A 16,738-nucleotide genomic window follows, 5' to 3' on the forward strand; every position below is an offset into this window, starting at 1 on the left:
TTGTCTGTGGGTTGGTTGCTGATTGCCTCGTTACTGGGACCTTCTGATTGGCTGCTGCTAATTAAATGAACAGATAAGTGGACCCTGTGCGCCTCCTCCCCGAGTGGCCGGCGAGGACCAGGTGGGGGAACTAGAAGTGCCAGCATGGCGGCCTAGAGGTCTTCTGTGTCTTGTAGTCCCCCAGGTGGTGAGAGCTGATTTATGATTCCAGTGACTATCGCCATGCGTAAGCGGCATGAACCGGTGATGGAGCTGGATTTAAGCCCGTCCTCCCTGCATCTCCTGAAGAGGGCGCAGCTGCAGAAGTACTGCAAAAAACTTGGCCTCCGAGGGGCTGGAAAGGTGAGGCGGACGCGGCAGATCCTGCTAGGCGGTGAGCGCAAGTCAGCGGCGGTCCGCAGTGCGGTTTGTAAAGCGTTGCATGTGGGATTGGTCGGGCCTGGAGGTCACTGGTTTTGGGGACGAGGTTCGGTGTACGCCATAAATGTGGGAGTTAAGTGACGCCTCAGTCCTATCACCGCAGATGATGGCGACTGTAGATGAGTGCTAACGTGTCCAAAGTCGTGTAACTGTCGCCATCGAATGACTCTATGCATCTGAATGTGTCCGATGTGCGGCCGCCGCTGGCTACAACGACGGCTCCAATGGCGGCGTAGCCTACTGTGCAGAATCCGCAATGCAAGGAGGTAGAGAGCCAGGTACTGTGTGAGATTCACAATCGTGCGGCCTTCGTGTCGCACAGCGGTCTGCACCCAGCGCAGCTTAACCCTTTCCTCTTTTACAGAATACAGAGCTCCTCCAAAGGCTGCAAGACCACTTCAAGCAGGCAGGGAGCCGCGAGCAGGTGAGCATCCGCTGTACCCCCTCTTCCTCGTGCGCCCCCCATCTTGTCCTGCCCTGGCAGTGTGTGAATGTGCTGTTTCTTGCAACAGATCTCTCCGCGGAGTCCCCTGCTGGACATACCGGATGTGACCCATGAACAGCCAGGTGAGACCCTCTGACTTCTTTTACCAGGGTGGGTGCCTTTCCGGCAGTGTATGAATTAAAGTAGTAATGGGTGCCCAGCGTGATAGCAGTGTGATGTCAGACATTACTGGGGTACTGCAGGGGGATGTTAGTGATGCTGCGTGCGGGAGTGGGTCACAGGATGGCTATAATATCCCCAGTGTGGGTCACGTGACGGTGTGATACGGCTAGAATATCCCCAGTGTGGGTCACGTGGCGGTGTGATACGGCTAGAATATCCCCAGTGTGGGTCACGTGGCGGTGTGATACGGCTAGAATATCCCCAGTGTGGGTCACGTGGCGGTGTGATACGGCTAGAATATCCCCAGTGTGGGTCACGTGGCGGTGTGATACGGCTAGAATATCCCCAGTGTGGGTCACGTGGCGGTGTGATACGGCTAGAATATCCCCAGTGTGGGTCACGTGGCGGTGTGATACGGCTAGAATATCCCCAGTGTGGGTCACGTGGCGGTGTGATACGGCTAGAATATCCCCAGTGTGGGTCACGTGGCGGTGTGATACGGCTAGAATATCCCCAGTGTGGGTCACGTGGCGGTGTGATACGGCTAGAATATCCCCAGTGTGGGTCACGTGGCGGTGTGATACGGCTAGAATATCCCCAGTGTGGGTCACGTGGCGGTGTGATACGGCTAGAATATCCCCAGTGTGGGTCACGTGGCGGTGTGATACGGCTAGAATATCCCCAGTGTGGGTCACGTGGCGGTGTGATACGGCTAGAATATCCCCAGTGTGGGTCACGTGGCGGTGTGATACGGCTAGAATATCCCCAGTGTGGGTCACGTGGCGGTGTGATACGGCTAGAATATCCCCAGTGTGGGTCACGTGGCGGTGTGATACGGCTAGAATATCCCCAGTGTGGGTCACGTGGCGGTGTGATACGGCTAGAATATCCCCAGCGTGGGTCACGTGGCGGTGTGATACGGCTAGAATATCCCCAGCGTGGGTCACGTGGCGGTGTGATACGGCTAGAATATCCCCAGCGTGGGTCACGTGGCGGTGTGATACGGCTAGAATATCCCCAGCGTGGGTCACGTGGCGGTGTGATACGGCTAGAATATCCCCAGCGTGGGTCACGTGGCGGTGTGATACGGCTAGAATATCCCCAGCGTGGGTCACGTGGCGGTGTGATACGGCTAGAATATCCCCAGCGTGGGTCACGTGGCGGTGTGATACGGCTAGAATATCCCCAGCGTGGGTCACGTGGCGGTGTGATACGGCTAGAATATCCCCAGCGTGGGTCACGTGGCGGTGTGATACGGCTAGAATATCCCCAGCGTGGGTCACGTGGCGGTGTGATACGGCTAGAATATCCCCAGCGTGGGTCACGTGGCGGTGTGATACGGCTAGAATATCCCCAGCGTGGGTCACGTGGCGGTGTGATACGGCTAGAATATCCCCAGCGTGGGTCACGTGGCGGTGTGATACGGCTAGAATATCCCCAGCGTGGGTCACGTGGCGGTGTGATACGGCTAGAATATCCCCAGCGTGGGTCACGTGGCGGTGTGATACGGCTAGAATATCCCCAGCGTGGGTCACGTGGCGGTGTGATACGGCTAGAATATCCCCAGCGTGGGTCACGTGGCGGTGTGATACGGCTAGAATATCCCCAGCGTGGGTCACGTGGCGGTGTGATACGGCTAGAATATCCCCAGCGTGGGTCACGTGGCGGTGTGATACGGCTAGAATATCCCCAGCGTGGGTCACGTGGCGGTGTGATACGGCTAGAATATCCCCAGCGTGGGTCACGTGGCGGTGTGATACGGCTAGAATATCCCCAGCGTGGGTCACGTGGCGGTGTGATACGGCTAGAATATCCCCAGCGTGGGTCACGTGGCGGTGTGATACGGCTAGAATATCCCCAGCGTGGGTCACGTGGCGGTGTGATACGGCTAGAATATCCCCAGCCTGGGTCACGTGGCGGTGTAATACTGCATCTAGAATACCCCCAGTCTGGGTCACGTGGCGGTGTAATACTGCATCTAGAATATCCCCAGTCTGGGTCACGTGGCGGTGTAATACTGCATCTAGAATATCCCCAGTCTGGGTCACGTGACGGTGTAATACTGCATCTAGAATATCCCCAGTCTGGGTCACGTGACGGTGTAATACTGCATCTAGAATATCCCCAGTCTGGGTCACGTGACGGTGTAATACTGCATCTAGAATATCCCCAGTCTGGGTCACGTGACGGTGTAATACTGCATCTAGAATATCCCCAGTCTGGGTCACGTGACGGTGTAATACTGCATCTAGAATATCCCCAGTCTGTTCCATGATCTCTGTATACAGAAGTAGAACATGTTCCATATGTGTTTCATCATATCTACAGATACTGGGTGATCTAATAGACAGGACTGATAACCTTGCCCCACCCCCTTCCCCATAGCTGCCCCGGCCGGTGGATAAACTCCAGTGCAAAGTTCTGACTCTCACTTAGGCCTTATTGACACGATCATATATACGCAGCTTTTGTAGCCGTGTCATAAAGTCGCGACCGTCTGAAGCGTTGGACTCCAAAGTATTCATTCCCATGAACCATTATTGGGCGCCTAAAAAAATCACGCTGGGAGAAATGGCGGATCGGCAACTTAAAACGGGTACCAATTGTATACGCTGCAGCTAAAGATGGGTCTTGCCCTATCCAAGATACGCTGGAGGCTCCATAAACTTCTATGGGAGCTGAAAAAAAGGTAAGGGAGGGAGTTGAACTGAGTTAAGAGAGCGGCCCCTAGTAAAGCATTAGCAGTCATTCCCAGGATCTCTGCCGACCGAGGGATTTCCGCGCTGCCAATACACCGCAGCCGCCCGGTGAATGGCCAAGAAAACGCTAATTAAGATCATGGCTAGTCTTCATTCTTGCAGTTCTTCAGTGTGTAGGGCTGAGCGTAAAAAACGCATACGGTCGTGTGAAAGAGGCCTACTAGTACGGCGTCACGTGGCGCTCAGTGTATGCCTAGAGGCGTAACGCGAAGCTTCTGGGCCCCAATGCAAAATCTGTAATAGGACCCCCAACTATAATGCCTCATTCATAGTACTGGTCTTCTCATATGGGGAAGTCAAACCACTTCATACATGGTGGATGTCAGCTGTCTTTTGAAGCTGACGTCAGCCCACAAGATGCAATCAACGGGAACTCCGCTTACAACTGTTAACCATTTAAGTGCCCCTGTCAATCCTGATGGCGGCACTTAAATGTCCCGTACTGTCCCCCCACCAATGATGAGATTGCAAAGTGCTGACTGGGTTTCATGGCACCCTGGGGCCTTCTGAAGATGCAAGGAGCTGCCGTGAATGTTGCGCTATTAAGTCGTGCCTGTAACACATCTTAATAGGAGACCTGTCAAATTACAGTATAATGCAAATACTATAGTATTCCATTATCCTGTATATGTTATCAAACTGTCAAGTTCAAAAATAAGTATAATGAAGGTTTTTTTAATCACAAAAAATAAGAATTAAAAGTTTAACCCTTTCCAATCCACTGTCTGATGTCTGAAGACATTATGATTTAAGGCTTTACAGCTCCGATCTTGGAAGACGTCCGTCGGGGTTCTCTTACTGTATATTGCCAGCCTCTCTGCTGTTGGAGCCTATTCAACGTGTCACCTCATGCAGTACTGGCTTTAGCCAGCAGATAGCGACGTTGTATAACGGCAGAAAAAGAGTAACCCCCCTAGGAAAACCCGGATACAAATTGGATTGGAAAGGGTTAAAAAAAAACTACCTTTTCCCGGTTGTTGCATCAAAAAAAAGTAAAAACTCGTACAATGAACACCGAAAAAATACACAATGCCAGAATTTATTTTGGTCTCACAACCCCTCCACTTCCACCTCCACGTAAAAATTGAATGAAAAACAATTAAGTGTCATGTGCCTCAAAGTGGTACCAATACAAACTACAGGTCACCTCACGCAGCGCCATGTGAGAGTAAAAAAAAAGTTAAGGGGCTTAAAGTGGGGAGGAAAAATTTTTTTAAAAGGGGTTCAGCTTGAAGGGGTTAAAGCAGCAGAGTGGTGGGGGGTGAGTACTCCGCATGGCCTCTGCTTTGCCTGCCTGCCATCCCTCCGACGGGATGTCACTACAGGTTTCCAGCTAATTGCAGGTAATTACATGAGAGCGGTGACGATGCAGTCAGACCAGCTGACTCCTCGGGGGTGGGAACACTTCTGCCATGGAGGCGGGACATTTACTTGGGATAGATCACCGGATGCAGAGTGACAGCCCCTGCTGGAGCCGTGGTGGCGGCCATATTGGTTGTCACCAGGCAGAGAAGAGTCTAATAAAGTTTGGAGTTTCCCCTCTTGTCTTGCAGTGGCCAGGGGCTGGTGTGTGATCCATGGACAGGAGCTGACTACTGCTCGCTGGTTTCAGCTGTCTCTGCGATGCGGTCATGCCTGCGTTTCCACCCACGGCTTGTTCGTCCCCCTGCACCTGGTCCCCTCCTCTAAACCCACACCCCCGGGGCTTACAGACAACCTGGTCTGTGGAGAATGCATGGAAAGGTGAGGAGACGCCTCAAGATATCAGTCAAGTTCTGATTATCCAACGTCAAGACGGCTAGGGTCCCAGATTACTGGAAATAACCTTGGCACCTCCTGTCCTTGGCAGCGGGTGCCTGGGTGGTGACGTGTGTATTATAAACACAGCTGAGGATTTGTTACATTGTATCAGTCTAGACAATCCTGTAGCACAGATCGCTCTCTGGTCCTGATGGTTTGTTACAATGTATCAGTCTGGAGTTCAGGAAGGTCCTCCTCAGAAGTGTGCAATCTTATGACTCCTCCTCACACGTTACGAGCGAAGCGCGTGGGGTTTCTGCACTTTCCATTGACAGGGCTGAATCTGCGTGCAGATCCATGGCAAAAACTGCGGCAGAAAGCTGCAAATTCTGTAGCAGTCTAGAGGCAGAATTTTGCACATTTCCACATTTCCGCCATGTGAACGTACCCTTAGGCCGGCGTAACACGGATGTATGTGCAGGACCGCACGCCTGTGAATGAGGCTTTAATGCGGGCTTATCAGAGTATTTTACTGTAACCTTTCTGCCCACAAGGTATGTGTTTAAGCGCTCGGGACACAAACTTGCATTGAAATAGCTAATTTGTCTAATTGGTCTCGGCATGCACTTAAGGACCATTTACACGCAACGATTATTGCTAAAAAATTCGTTCAAATGGCCACAGATGAGTAATAATCGTTACATGTAAAAGTTGCCATCGTGAACTTTTCATCTGAACGAAGATTTTAAGGTGAGCTTACAATCTATCTTTAAGCTGCAGGGAGATAGTCTCTCAACAGACCGCATGCTGTGTTCTTCATGGGAGGTGGCGATTACATTGTATTCTTTCAGCAGCCCCACTGAGAACAATGCAGCTGTGGGTGTGTGACTAATCACAAGCTGAGCTCTGCAAACAGCTCCTGGAGGCCCCATTTACATGCAAATGAAGACAATGATGTTAATGACTATTAATGGCTGTGAACACTTTATGCACAAAGATCGCTAAAACTCTCAAACTTTCAATTGTTTGAAAGAATATATTTGCATGTAAAAGGGCCTTCATGGGACAACTATCGTTCAACCCCCCCGCGGAAGCACGGGTATTTGAACAACTCTGAACAACAGTAGTCCTGTGTAAATGGGCCTTAAAAAGGCAAAAAGATAGAACATGCTCTTTTGGTTTTGTGCGGCTAAAATGCGCACGCAGAATATGCGCATGTGAATTAACCCATTGAAGTCAGTGGGTTCTATTCACTGCTTATTGTACATGCAAATACATCAACAGGGGGGTCTGCAGGAGTCCCAGCAAATGATCATAAACCAATTATCTACTTTACGTAGCAAAAGCGGTGTGTTATATACCCGCTGCACAGGATGGTGCTGGGATAACCGCTGAGATCCACTTAAGGGAAAGCAAGGAATCCCTTGTCATATATCCTGCCACTGTTCGCCTCCCATCGGGTCTATCTAGTCCCCACTCATCCCTGACAGTCAATGCTCGCTCATCTTTTGCCCTTTGGAGTCTTAGGCTGGGTTCACACAGGGCGGATTTGCCGCGGTGTTGCCGCGCGGAATTTCGCCGCGGCAAATCCGCCCGCGGCCGCTAATCTCAGGCTTAGCCAGCCATGTGGATGAGATTTCTCAGAAATCTCGTCCACACGGGACGGCTAATCCGCTGCGGTAAATCCGGCTGAAACCGCGGCTGCGGGTTTCAAAAGATGCAGCATGTCTATTTACTTTTTTGTTTACTTTCGTCGCGGCCGCGCTCTCCTCTATGGAGCGCCGTCCGCAACGGAAAAGCGAGCGGCCGGACCGCTTCAAAGCAGACGTGGCTTTTTCCGCGGTGGTTCTCCCGGCGGAAATCTCGCGGTTTTTGCAGTGGCCAAACCGCGAGATTTCCGACGGGAATGCGCCCCGTGTGAACCCAGCCTTATTACTAATTTAATACTGGACTGCTTCGTTGGCATATAAAGCCAATGTTTCCTCTGCTGCCATATACAATGCCTCTTATCTCAGAGGTGGAACGAATGGCTACAGCCGGTTCTATAGCTATGGCAAAGAGCAAGGGTGACGATGGACACCCCTGCCTAGTGCTCCGATATAGTTTGAGTGGTCTAGAAAGCTCTCCATTTACCCGTATCTGAGCAGTGGGGGATGTAAAGAGCCACTGCACCCAGGACAAAAGATTGGCCCAAAACCCATACTCTTCAAGACGTGCCATGGGCACCTCCATTCCACACTGTCAAAAGCCTTGGCGGCTTGTGACGAAAATATGGCCGTGGATCCAACATCACCAGGCTTAACTTATGTATTAAGAAATAATCACCGAATAGAAGTGGCCTTAGATGGCATAAATCCGGGTTGGTCTGGATGTAATGAAGATGTGAGCGCACCGACCGGCCTGTCCACTAACACTTTTCCTAAGTTTTATGTCCATTGTTATGGAAGTTGGCGGATAGGAAGCTGCAGGCTCTGGGTTTCTACCAAGGTTTATAACCACCATTATAATGGCTTCCCACATAGAGGGGTACAATGTACCAGACTAGGTAGAGTATTCACACACTTTCAAAAGCTGGGGCACAAGACCACCTCTGTAGTGTTTGCACACCTCGGACGGTAGACCATCCATCCTGAGGGACCTGTCCACCATGGTCCCTGGGGCCTCTTCTAGTTCTCCCAGTGTCAATGGCTCATCTAAGTGTTCCACTTCTTTGGAGGAGAGGGCAGAAATGGTTAACTCTGCCAAGAATTCCTCAATATGCCCATCTGTTGGGTTTACTTTAGAAGTTTGTATCCTTTCATGGAAGCTTTGGAAAAGTTGCAACATACCAAGGGTGTTGGCACTAAATAAATCCCAGAGACATGAGGACCCCTATGGACTTGCGCTATTAAAAACCACAAATGTCCTGCTTTTTTGCCTTCTCAAAATACGTCTATTGCAAGTTGTCTCTTGCACACCGTTTTTTATGCAGCTCAGTATGATTAGCTACTTCTTGTGCAGCCTGGAACAGACTATGGGTGTCTCAATTAGGGTTACATGTAAGTGGCCTCGGCATCACCAAGAGCTCGCAACACTTTAGAGTCAAGTTGACGGGAATCGGACTAATGGGCTGCATGAAAACTCCCCAGAGGTATAACTTCATGGTGGCCCAGACTGGGAGTGGGGATGGGGGTGGCACTTTTTCCCATAATCGGAAGGAATATACAAGGGGCAGTGACCATTATCTGTACACTCTACATAGTAAGCATATATTGTCCACAGAAAGCTCCACTTGCAAATATTAAAATGGTCTAAGACACCCGCACCTCTGGAGTATAGAAGTGGCAATCATACTCCAACATCTGCAATAAGTGTTCTGTCTGCAGGGAGATGGGTCTCCTATAGGCAGATACTGGGGAGCTGATACTGCTGCAGATATAGCATGTCGTTTGTGGCGTTTGCCGTCCCCCCTACATTTCATCTTATTATAGGTAGACCTGGCCATGGTGGAAATAAAAGCATATTAGGGCTACCGGGATTGGCATAAAGAGGACCGTTCAACGCAATGAGCAAGGTAAAGTACTCTTGCAGAACGCTGACAAAGGGGCTGTCCTCACCTTCCATGTGGCAACCTGCACAGAACCAAGGAGAAAAGCCCAGCAAAGAGCTTCTACTGCCTCTAATCAGAAGTGCCCCTCCTATGGCGAAGTCCCGGAGAGGATGTATGTCAGCAGAGAGTACATCTTTCAGCTAGATAGAATAGAATGTAAATATTCTGTCCCGTGACTAACCTAGACCTGTCCCACTCCTAGTCCTTCCAGCCAAGCTGTCTCATGATGATTAAGCCACATTAAAGCAGTCTTTTGGCTCTCAAAAAAAAAAGTTACCCCCAAAGCAGCTATTCTCAACTTTGCGGGTACATCAGAGAGTAATGTAGTGGCCAGAAGTCTGTTGCTGGCCCCTCCATAAGTGTCATGCATGTCTGTCTTTTGTAGGTGCATTGTGTAAGTGTCTTGTCATTCTGTAGTGTATTGCACAGCTGCAGCAAATGAAGAGTTAAGTGTCTGCAAGAGACTGGGAGATGCTTGCAATGTATCAGTTGTCTTGTCATGTAGTAGGAGTGAAAATATAAATGAGTGCCTGGGGTGTGTCGAGACCTTTTTGCTTTCTCAATTCTGGGAGTTCCATTGAGAGTGCCGGCCACATGAAGGTACCTCCAACTCCCATGTGGTGAAGAATGGAGGTGAGGAAGAACAGTTCCTGATCTGTTTGCCAGTGATAGTGGAGGAGTGAGCCCCAAAGAGAGAGAGAGCGTGTTGGTGGTGAGTTGAGGCCAAATCCTCATGCAGAAGACATGGTTGTCCTGTGCCTCAAGATCACCACATAAAGGGACTTTAATCCTATTGTTCCTACATGGCTGTCTTGTGCCTCGGGATCACCGTGTAGAGGAACTTTGATCCTGCTGTTCCTACACAGCTGTCCTGTGCCTAGGGATCACCCTGTAGAGGTACTATAATATTGTTTGCCTGCATGTCCGTTCTGTGTAAACTGTGCCTTTCACCTATTGATTAAGCAAAGTAATGTTTTCTCAGGCCTTGACCGTTCGCAGGGACCTGAGGTACATTACTCCTGTCTGCAGCTCAATTATTTACTGCCAAGGGTCTTTCTGGTGGGTAACAGAATGGTGGCGTCACCTGTGACAACCCCTATACCTGTTTGCAAAGTTATTAGGCATCCCTCTCCGAGGGGTGTCCAGAACAGACCCAGCGTTGCCCTGGCCGAGGCTGTGTCCCCCTCCAGAAAGGAGCATGCCACCATGATCAGTGTCCATCTTGCCCTCCCAGCTCCTCAACGTATGCCCTGCGTCTGGGGTCACCCTACGAGACGCTACTGTAAGATACCTGCAAATCTCAAAGCCTTTTCTTGACATCCATAAACTTTGCTCTCCATCTCAGAAGCTTTAGATCCACTAAGATCTGCACGCTCTCAAGGTTTACGCAAAATGATATCCCTATCTTGGTAATGTAGTAACTTGATGACAGCCGGGCGAGATAGATGACTCTGGTTGGTATGTGGTGCGCACTCTATGGCACATAATTGGGTAAGAATCTCTTTTCTGACTTTAGCCAGGAGCCATTTTTTGAAGAAAGCAGTACGATCTGCGCCCTCGGGCTCTTCTGGAACCCCCACTGTCCTAATATTGCATCGGCACAGCCACTTCTCCACCGTTTTTTGCCTGTAAGGAGGAAGTTACACAAACTCCTTGCAAACTAGTGTTCTGCACAACTTGGTCCTCTAACGAGCCCCCCCCCCCCTCCTCCCTTCCTCTGTTCCACCTCACTAGTACGCTCCATTACTTTTTCCAAGTCATGCCATATGATAATGTCCTCTCGCATTCCTCCGAACTGCATTGCATGAGTGGACAGTGAGGTTTTGCAATGAGACTGTAGCAGTAGTCAGATATGGGAGCTAGGACAGATCCTGCAGTGTGTGGAAACCTGTGGCGCCATCACGTTCTCACTAAAAGAGCTTGGGTTTGTCTTGGCTGCTGCCGGCAGTGTCTGCGGACACATTACACGCTGTTCCTGCTGTGGAGTATATGCAAAGCACTGCAGGCGCTCTAGCACTGTGCACTGCCTGCATCAGCTTGTCTATTGGCTGGGCCATGGTGTCTTCTTGGGCCATGGTGTCCTCATGGACCAAGGGTCTGCTGGCAGTGCAGCCAATTTTGTCCTAGCGACGGGATATAGCTGCACCAAACTGTCTCAGAGTGGTAGCTAGTGTCCAGGAGCTCCCGGGACCGAGTTGGAGCGCCAGGTAGGCTGAAGGCTTGTGGGATCAGGATAAGTGTTGGGAATCAACAGTTGAGCTCTCTAGGTGGCTTGTTGGCTTAGACTCAGCCAGCATGGCTCCCAATTGCCTCTCCTCCACAGTGACTCTCCTACAACTTGGAGATACAACGGCTGAACCATAAGTGCTGACCTCCGAGCTCCTGCCTCTTACTTCACAATCACGGGATTTGTTGGGCAGGCGGCCGCTCCGGTTCTTACACACAGGACCGTCCGCATGTAGTTAAGTTGTTGCTGACCGCGGCCAGCCCCGTATATAATGAAGTGCAGCAGCCAGCCCAATGGGAATCTTCCCAGTGCAGTAAATGGCCAACCCACCACAGTGGGCCACTCATAGCCATCCTGTGCCATCGGCTGGACTGAACACGTGTAACAAACCCTCAGCTGTGAGAAATGTTAGGCTTTTAAAGCGACCGTCTAGTTCTGGGACACAATTGTCCTGAGGGTGGAGGCGAGATTACTTGTCTATCTTCTTGGCGGTCTCTCCGCTCCATTGGTTTTAGGTGCCATTTCTGAACAACTGAGATGGCCACCACCAACTTTAGACCTAATCGCACACAGTGCATTGATAGGACTGCAAATACGCTATTTGCCTGCCCTGTGATTGGCCAGTGCAGCTCACTTGATCAGCGCTGGCCGCTCGCATAGCAGTGCAGAGTATGGGGGTAGCCAGCTTGGCTGCCAGGAAAAAGTGCCCAGAACTGGCAGAATGGAGGAAGAGCCAAGATGATCTACAGATAAGATGTCTCCTCTGAGCCAGGGACAGAATGCTGTCCCAAAACTGGAGGAGCACTTTACCCTCTGCATGATGATATTGTCATTCACTTACAGCAAGCAGAGATTGTGAAAATGGTGAAAGATTGTTTCTTAGAACTTTCCATTATGTGCTCCTCGTCTGCTCACATTGCTTTCATGTCCTCTTTATGGTTACAGAAACCAAGAGAAGGACGTCCGTCTTCAGCAGAAGTCAGCGGTGCAAGGTACAAGTACCGTCACCACCGCTCAGTGGAAGGATGAAGGTACCCAGAAAGCCTTACAATGTGTACAACCCTGTTCATGAATAAAATGCCAGCATAAAGTTAAGACTGACACAGAGGGAGCAGGATGATGTTGATGTCACAGTATATGATTCATTTTGCAGCATCTTGGGGTGCAGTTACTAATGGGGGACCTTACATTGCCCATCAGGGCTGGCACTCGGGATCAGCTACCTCTGTAGGAACCAAGAAATGGCGGAATAGACTTGGTCAGTTTTGGGGTTGCAAATGGTGAATAACGTTAACTTCTATTTTCTAGATAAATCTTGCGCCAACACAGACCTGCAGAAGACGAGAGCCGTGAGGTGAGTGTGGGTCGTGTGGGCCCATCACCTGGGTCTGTCCCATGGCTCTCCCCCCTGCCGTGTGGGCCCATCACCTGGGTCTGTCCCATGGCTCTCCCCCCTGCCGTGTGGGCCCATCACCTGGGTCTGTCCCATGGCTCTCCCCCCTGCCGTGTGGGCCCATCACCTGGGTCTGTCCCATGGGTCTCCCATCCCCCCCTGTCTTGTGGGCCCATCACCTGGGTCTGCCCCACAGCCCCCCCCCCCGCCTTGTGGGCCCATCACCTGGGGCTGCCCCATGGCTCCCCCTTCCCCCCCCTGCCTTGTGGGCCCATCACCTGGGTCTGCCCCATGTCTCTACCCCCTGTCGTGTGGGTCCATCACCTGAGTGTCTTCTCTCTGCAGGGCATCCTGCACCCAGAGTTCAGGACGGTTCCAGCCCAAAGAGGATCCAGAGTACGCCCGACGGGTGAGGATGGGGGTCATCTACTACTATGTGTAATGGGAATGTTTTACGTTCCAAGAGTTAAATGATTTTGTGATAAACCGTCCCAAATCCACAACAATTAAGGTGCTTTTAGACGCAGTGAATCGTTCAAACAGGAGAAGGTGATCGATGACACTGCAACAAATGTTTTCAAAATATTCGTAACAGCAAGTAATTAATAAGTTTCTGTAACATTAAAACCTGCTGATTCCACCGGTAACATGAATACTAGCCGCACGGCTCATGTTCACGTTTTTTAACCCCTTAGTGACAGCTTTTTTTTTTTTTTTTGTCGTTTTAGAAAATCGTAGCCCTTTTTTTTTACCTGTCAGTCACTGTATGAGGGCCCGTTTTTTGCAGGACGAGTTGCACTTTTCAATGGTACTTTGAGACAGAATAACCAAAAAAGGCACATTTCCGGTGTTAATTTTTTTTGGCCGCCGTTCACCGTGCGGGGTGAATAATGTGTTACTTTGATGGATCAGACTTTTACAGACGCTCTTTCACTTGGGGCGCTTTCACATGGGCATACTGATGTGTGCAAAATCTGCGTACGCAGAGACTAGAGCCCATTGTTTTCAATAGGGCCACTCTCCTCTTTACTTCTGCGCGCATTTCTTGCACATTAAAAAAAAAAACACAGCATGCTCTATAAAGGCTTCATAGGAGTCTATTGCGCTCCTGAGACTTGCGCAGTTGTGGGGAGAAGAGCTCCGGGGACTAACTAGGCTAAATGGCCTTTTAACGAATGCGCGGCTGTTTCCCACTCCGATGTGAACGGTCTGTCTGCACGAAAGGTTCCGTAAAATGCAGATACACACACAATAGCGCTGTGATTTTGCACCACCCCGTGTGTTTGGCGCATACGCTCAAAGTACGCTGCTCTTATACAGCGAATGGGAAAGACTGATGATTTCTTGTTTGACGGAGCCAACGATGTATCTGCTGTATAAACAGCCGCATGAAGAAGCGAATGATGACGTCACTCGCTCATTCAATCATCTAAAAGGGCCCTTGCATGATATCATTGGCTTGTTATCCTGCTACCAGTGAGCTCCCCCTAGTGGTGGTAGCAGAATTTTGTGTAACTGTCTATGCAGAGGATTTGGCGCTACGTATCAGAGAAATGGGGCTTAAGCCCACTGACACATCCCCATATTTCGGCCACTGTGCTCTGTGCTGTATCGCTGCAGTTTCTCGCGCTACAAAGTTGTGGGACTTTGTAGTGCTCTTCAGGCTGGATTCAGACGAACATATATCGGCTCAGTTTTCACGCCGCGCCGATATACGTCGTCCTCATCTGCGGGGGGGGGGGATGGAAGAGCCAGGAGCAGGAACTGAGCTCCCACCCCCTCTCTGCATCCTCTCCGCCCCTCTGCACTATTTGAAATAGGGAGAGGCGGGACAGGGTGGGGCTAATTCTTGGAACTTAGCCCCACCCCCACCCCACCTCCTTTCATTGCAAATAGTGCAGAGGGTGGAGAGGAGGCAGTGAGGGGAGGGAGCTCAGTTCCTGCTCCTGGCTCTTCCATTCCCCCCCCCCCCCCTGCAGATGAAGACGACGTATATCGGCTCGGTGTGAAAACCGAGCCGATATACGTTCGTGGGAATGCAGCCTTAGCCTGGATTTTTGGGGGCACTTGGAATATAAACCCCACCCTGAAAATAAGCCATGGCTAAATTAAAAAAAAAACAATGCCTTACATAACAGGCGCTGTCCGCTCCGCCGCACTTCTCCTCCAGCAGTTTTGCAGCACTTCTCTGTAGTCTTCAGCCAGTGCTTCCTGGTTCCATTCAATGTGATGGCTCTGATTGATTCATAGAACGCTGCAGGGATTGGCTCTTGGGCGCTGCAGGGATTGGCTCTTGGGCGCTGCAGGGATTGGCTCTTGGGCGCTGCAGGGATTGGCTCTTGGGCGCTGCAGGGATTGGCTTAGTCACAGCGCTCAAGCACCAATCAGAGCCAGCCCTTTCTGGAGGCGGCGTTTTTGAACCCCCTGACCAGGAAGCGCTGGCTGAAGACTACAAACAAGTGCCGGAGCTTCAGGAGGAGACGTGCGACGGAGCGGACAGCGCTTGTTAGGTAATTTGTTTAATTATTTTTGTGGGGGGTTTTTGTTTTTTTAATGTAGCCAGGGCTTTAAAAAAATAGCATCGTACAAAAATATGGTGAACATAACCGCGACCATCTGTGTGATGTCAGCACTTGTCTCTTGCAGGTGGATGAGCTCCTGGATCAGATGGCGTCCGGTCAGGTGGACTCCCAGAAAGTCCTGCAGTCCGTCCGCCCAGCCGTCATCCACTCTCCGCTGGGGAAGCAGGAACGCAGTCCGATACCCATCAACTTCTGAGCGACGGATCTCGGGCCGACTGATTCATTATTTTTTTTATTACAAATTAATACAAGTGGCTGGTTTTGTGGCGACTCTCCGCTGTCGCACCGCGTTGTTGTTTTAATGTATTTCTACATAAAGTGGCAAATAAATGACTTGTTGAATTGTCTTTAATTAGCAGCTCTGCGCTATAACAGGGGGTGCCAGCAGCTGTGGCATTAATGCCACATCCTGGCTGCTAGCAATGTATAGATGGGTCACTTAAAGGGGGCTTTCTGGGAAAAAACTATTGATGACCGATCCTTAGGATGGGTCAGCAATAGTTGATCGGCTGGCGTCTTCTGCTCAGGATCGCCAACAATCAGCTGACTGAGCTGTACCTAGTATTGGCACACAATCTCAGTCAGGTGAATATTACAGAGCTGCTCTCAGGTCATGTGACTGATAGACGTGATGTCATACACCTGAGAAGAGGCTCACCTGAGCACCATGGCCTCTTTAATCAGCTGATCGGCAGTGATCCTGAGCGATTGACCCTAACTTATCCTGAGCACAGGCCAGCAGTAGTTTAGTTTTGCAAAAACCCACATTCACACATAGCGGAAAAGTTGTGGCTCCACATCAAAAACGTGTCAAGTGTCACAACTGATACTTTACAAAGTGACGCTTACTGCCTTCACTAGGAACCAATACTGAGCGCACTCCTGCATCACCTGACCAAAATCATGTGATTCTATTCAGGTGATGCGGAGGTTCACTCAGTAGCAGTTCCTAGTGCAGGCAGTGGGTGGCGCTTTAAGTATATTTTGTACTTGCGGATCCGCCCCAGCATCCACATCAGTGCTGCGGTTCTCAGTGAGGAAGTGCTGCACTTTTGTGCAATTCTGCAACATTTCTGCTATGTGTGAACGCATCCTTAAAAACCCCAGCAATGCAGCCGAGCCATGACCAGCAGTCCTGAAGAGGATTGGAGCGGGGTAAAGGGGTCCATGATATGTTAGCGCACCCCTGACTAATCTATAGAATACAACCAGCCTGGAGGCGATTGTCGTTCTATAGGTGAGCCGGCCCCTGTTAACGCTTTCTTGGGCTGCTGTTAACAAGCTGTAGTAGTGCTGACTGCCTGGCGCAACCCAGCAATTGTTGGGAAAATGTGAGCACTAGTGGCTGCCGCTAGTAATAGCGCCCTTAAGGTGTCCTCACAGGTGCTAGCGGCAGCTGCTTGTGCTATCATATGGTGCTA

General features: G+C 50.5%; 1 protein-coding gene across 1 annotated transcript; it reads left to right on the top strand.

Annotated features, from left to right (window-relative positions):
• The first annotated feature begins 240 nt into the window (after positions 1-240).
• Positions 241-15,632, top strand: LOC136577140 (uncharacterized). The gene is made up of 8 exons (XM_066576898.1): positions 241-342; positions 785-844; positions 933-987; positions 5,340-5,529; positions 12,288-12,373; positions 12,651-12,696; positions 13,081-13,144; positions 15,382-15,632. The coding sequence occupies exons 1-8, from the start codon at positions 247-249 to the stop codon at positions 15,511-15,513; spliced, it is 729 nt and encodes a 242-aa protein (XP_066432995.1). The 5' UTR covers positions 241-246; the 3' UTR covers positions 15,514-15,632.
• Positions 15,633-16,738: the final 1,106 nt, after the last annotated feature.

Source organism: Eleutherodactylus coqui, chromosome 8 (genome assembly GCF_035609145.1).
Source record: "Eleutherodactylus coqui strain aEleCoq1 chromosome 8, aEleCoq1.hap1, whole genome shotgun sequence".
Classification (NCBI taxonomy): domain Eukaryota; kingdom Metazoa; phylum Chordata; class Amphibia; order Anura; family Eleutherodactylidae; genus Eleutherodactylus; species Eleutherodactylus coqui.

Excerpts from the sequence above, each read along its gene's own strand:
- LOC136577140 (XM_066576898.1), top strand. The coding sequence starts at position 247 with ATGGAGCTGGATTTAAGCCCGTCCTCCCTGCATCTCCTGAAGAGGGCG. Across the intron at positions 12,697-13,080 it reads CAGAAGACGAGAGCCGTGAG|GGCATCCTGCACCCAGAGTT; the intron begins GTGAGTGTGGGT and ends TTCTCTCTGCAG. Across the intron at positions 13,145-15,381 it reads ATCCAGAGTACGCCCGACGG|GTGGATGAGCTCCTGGATCA; the intron begins GTGAGGATGGGG and ends TGTCTCTTGCAG.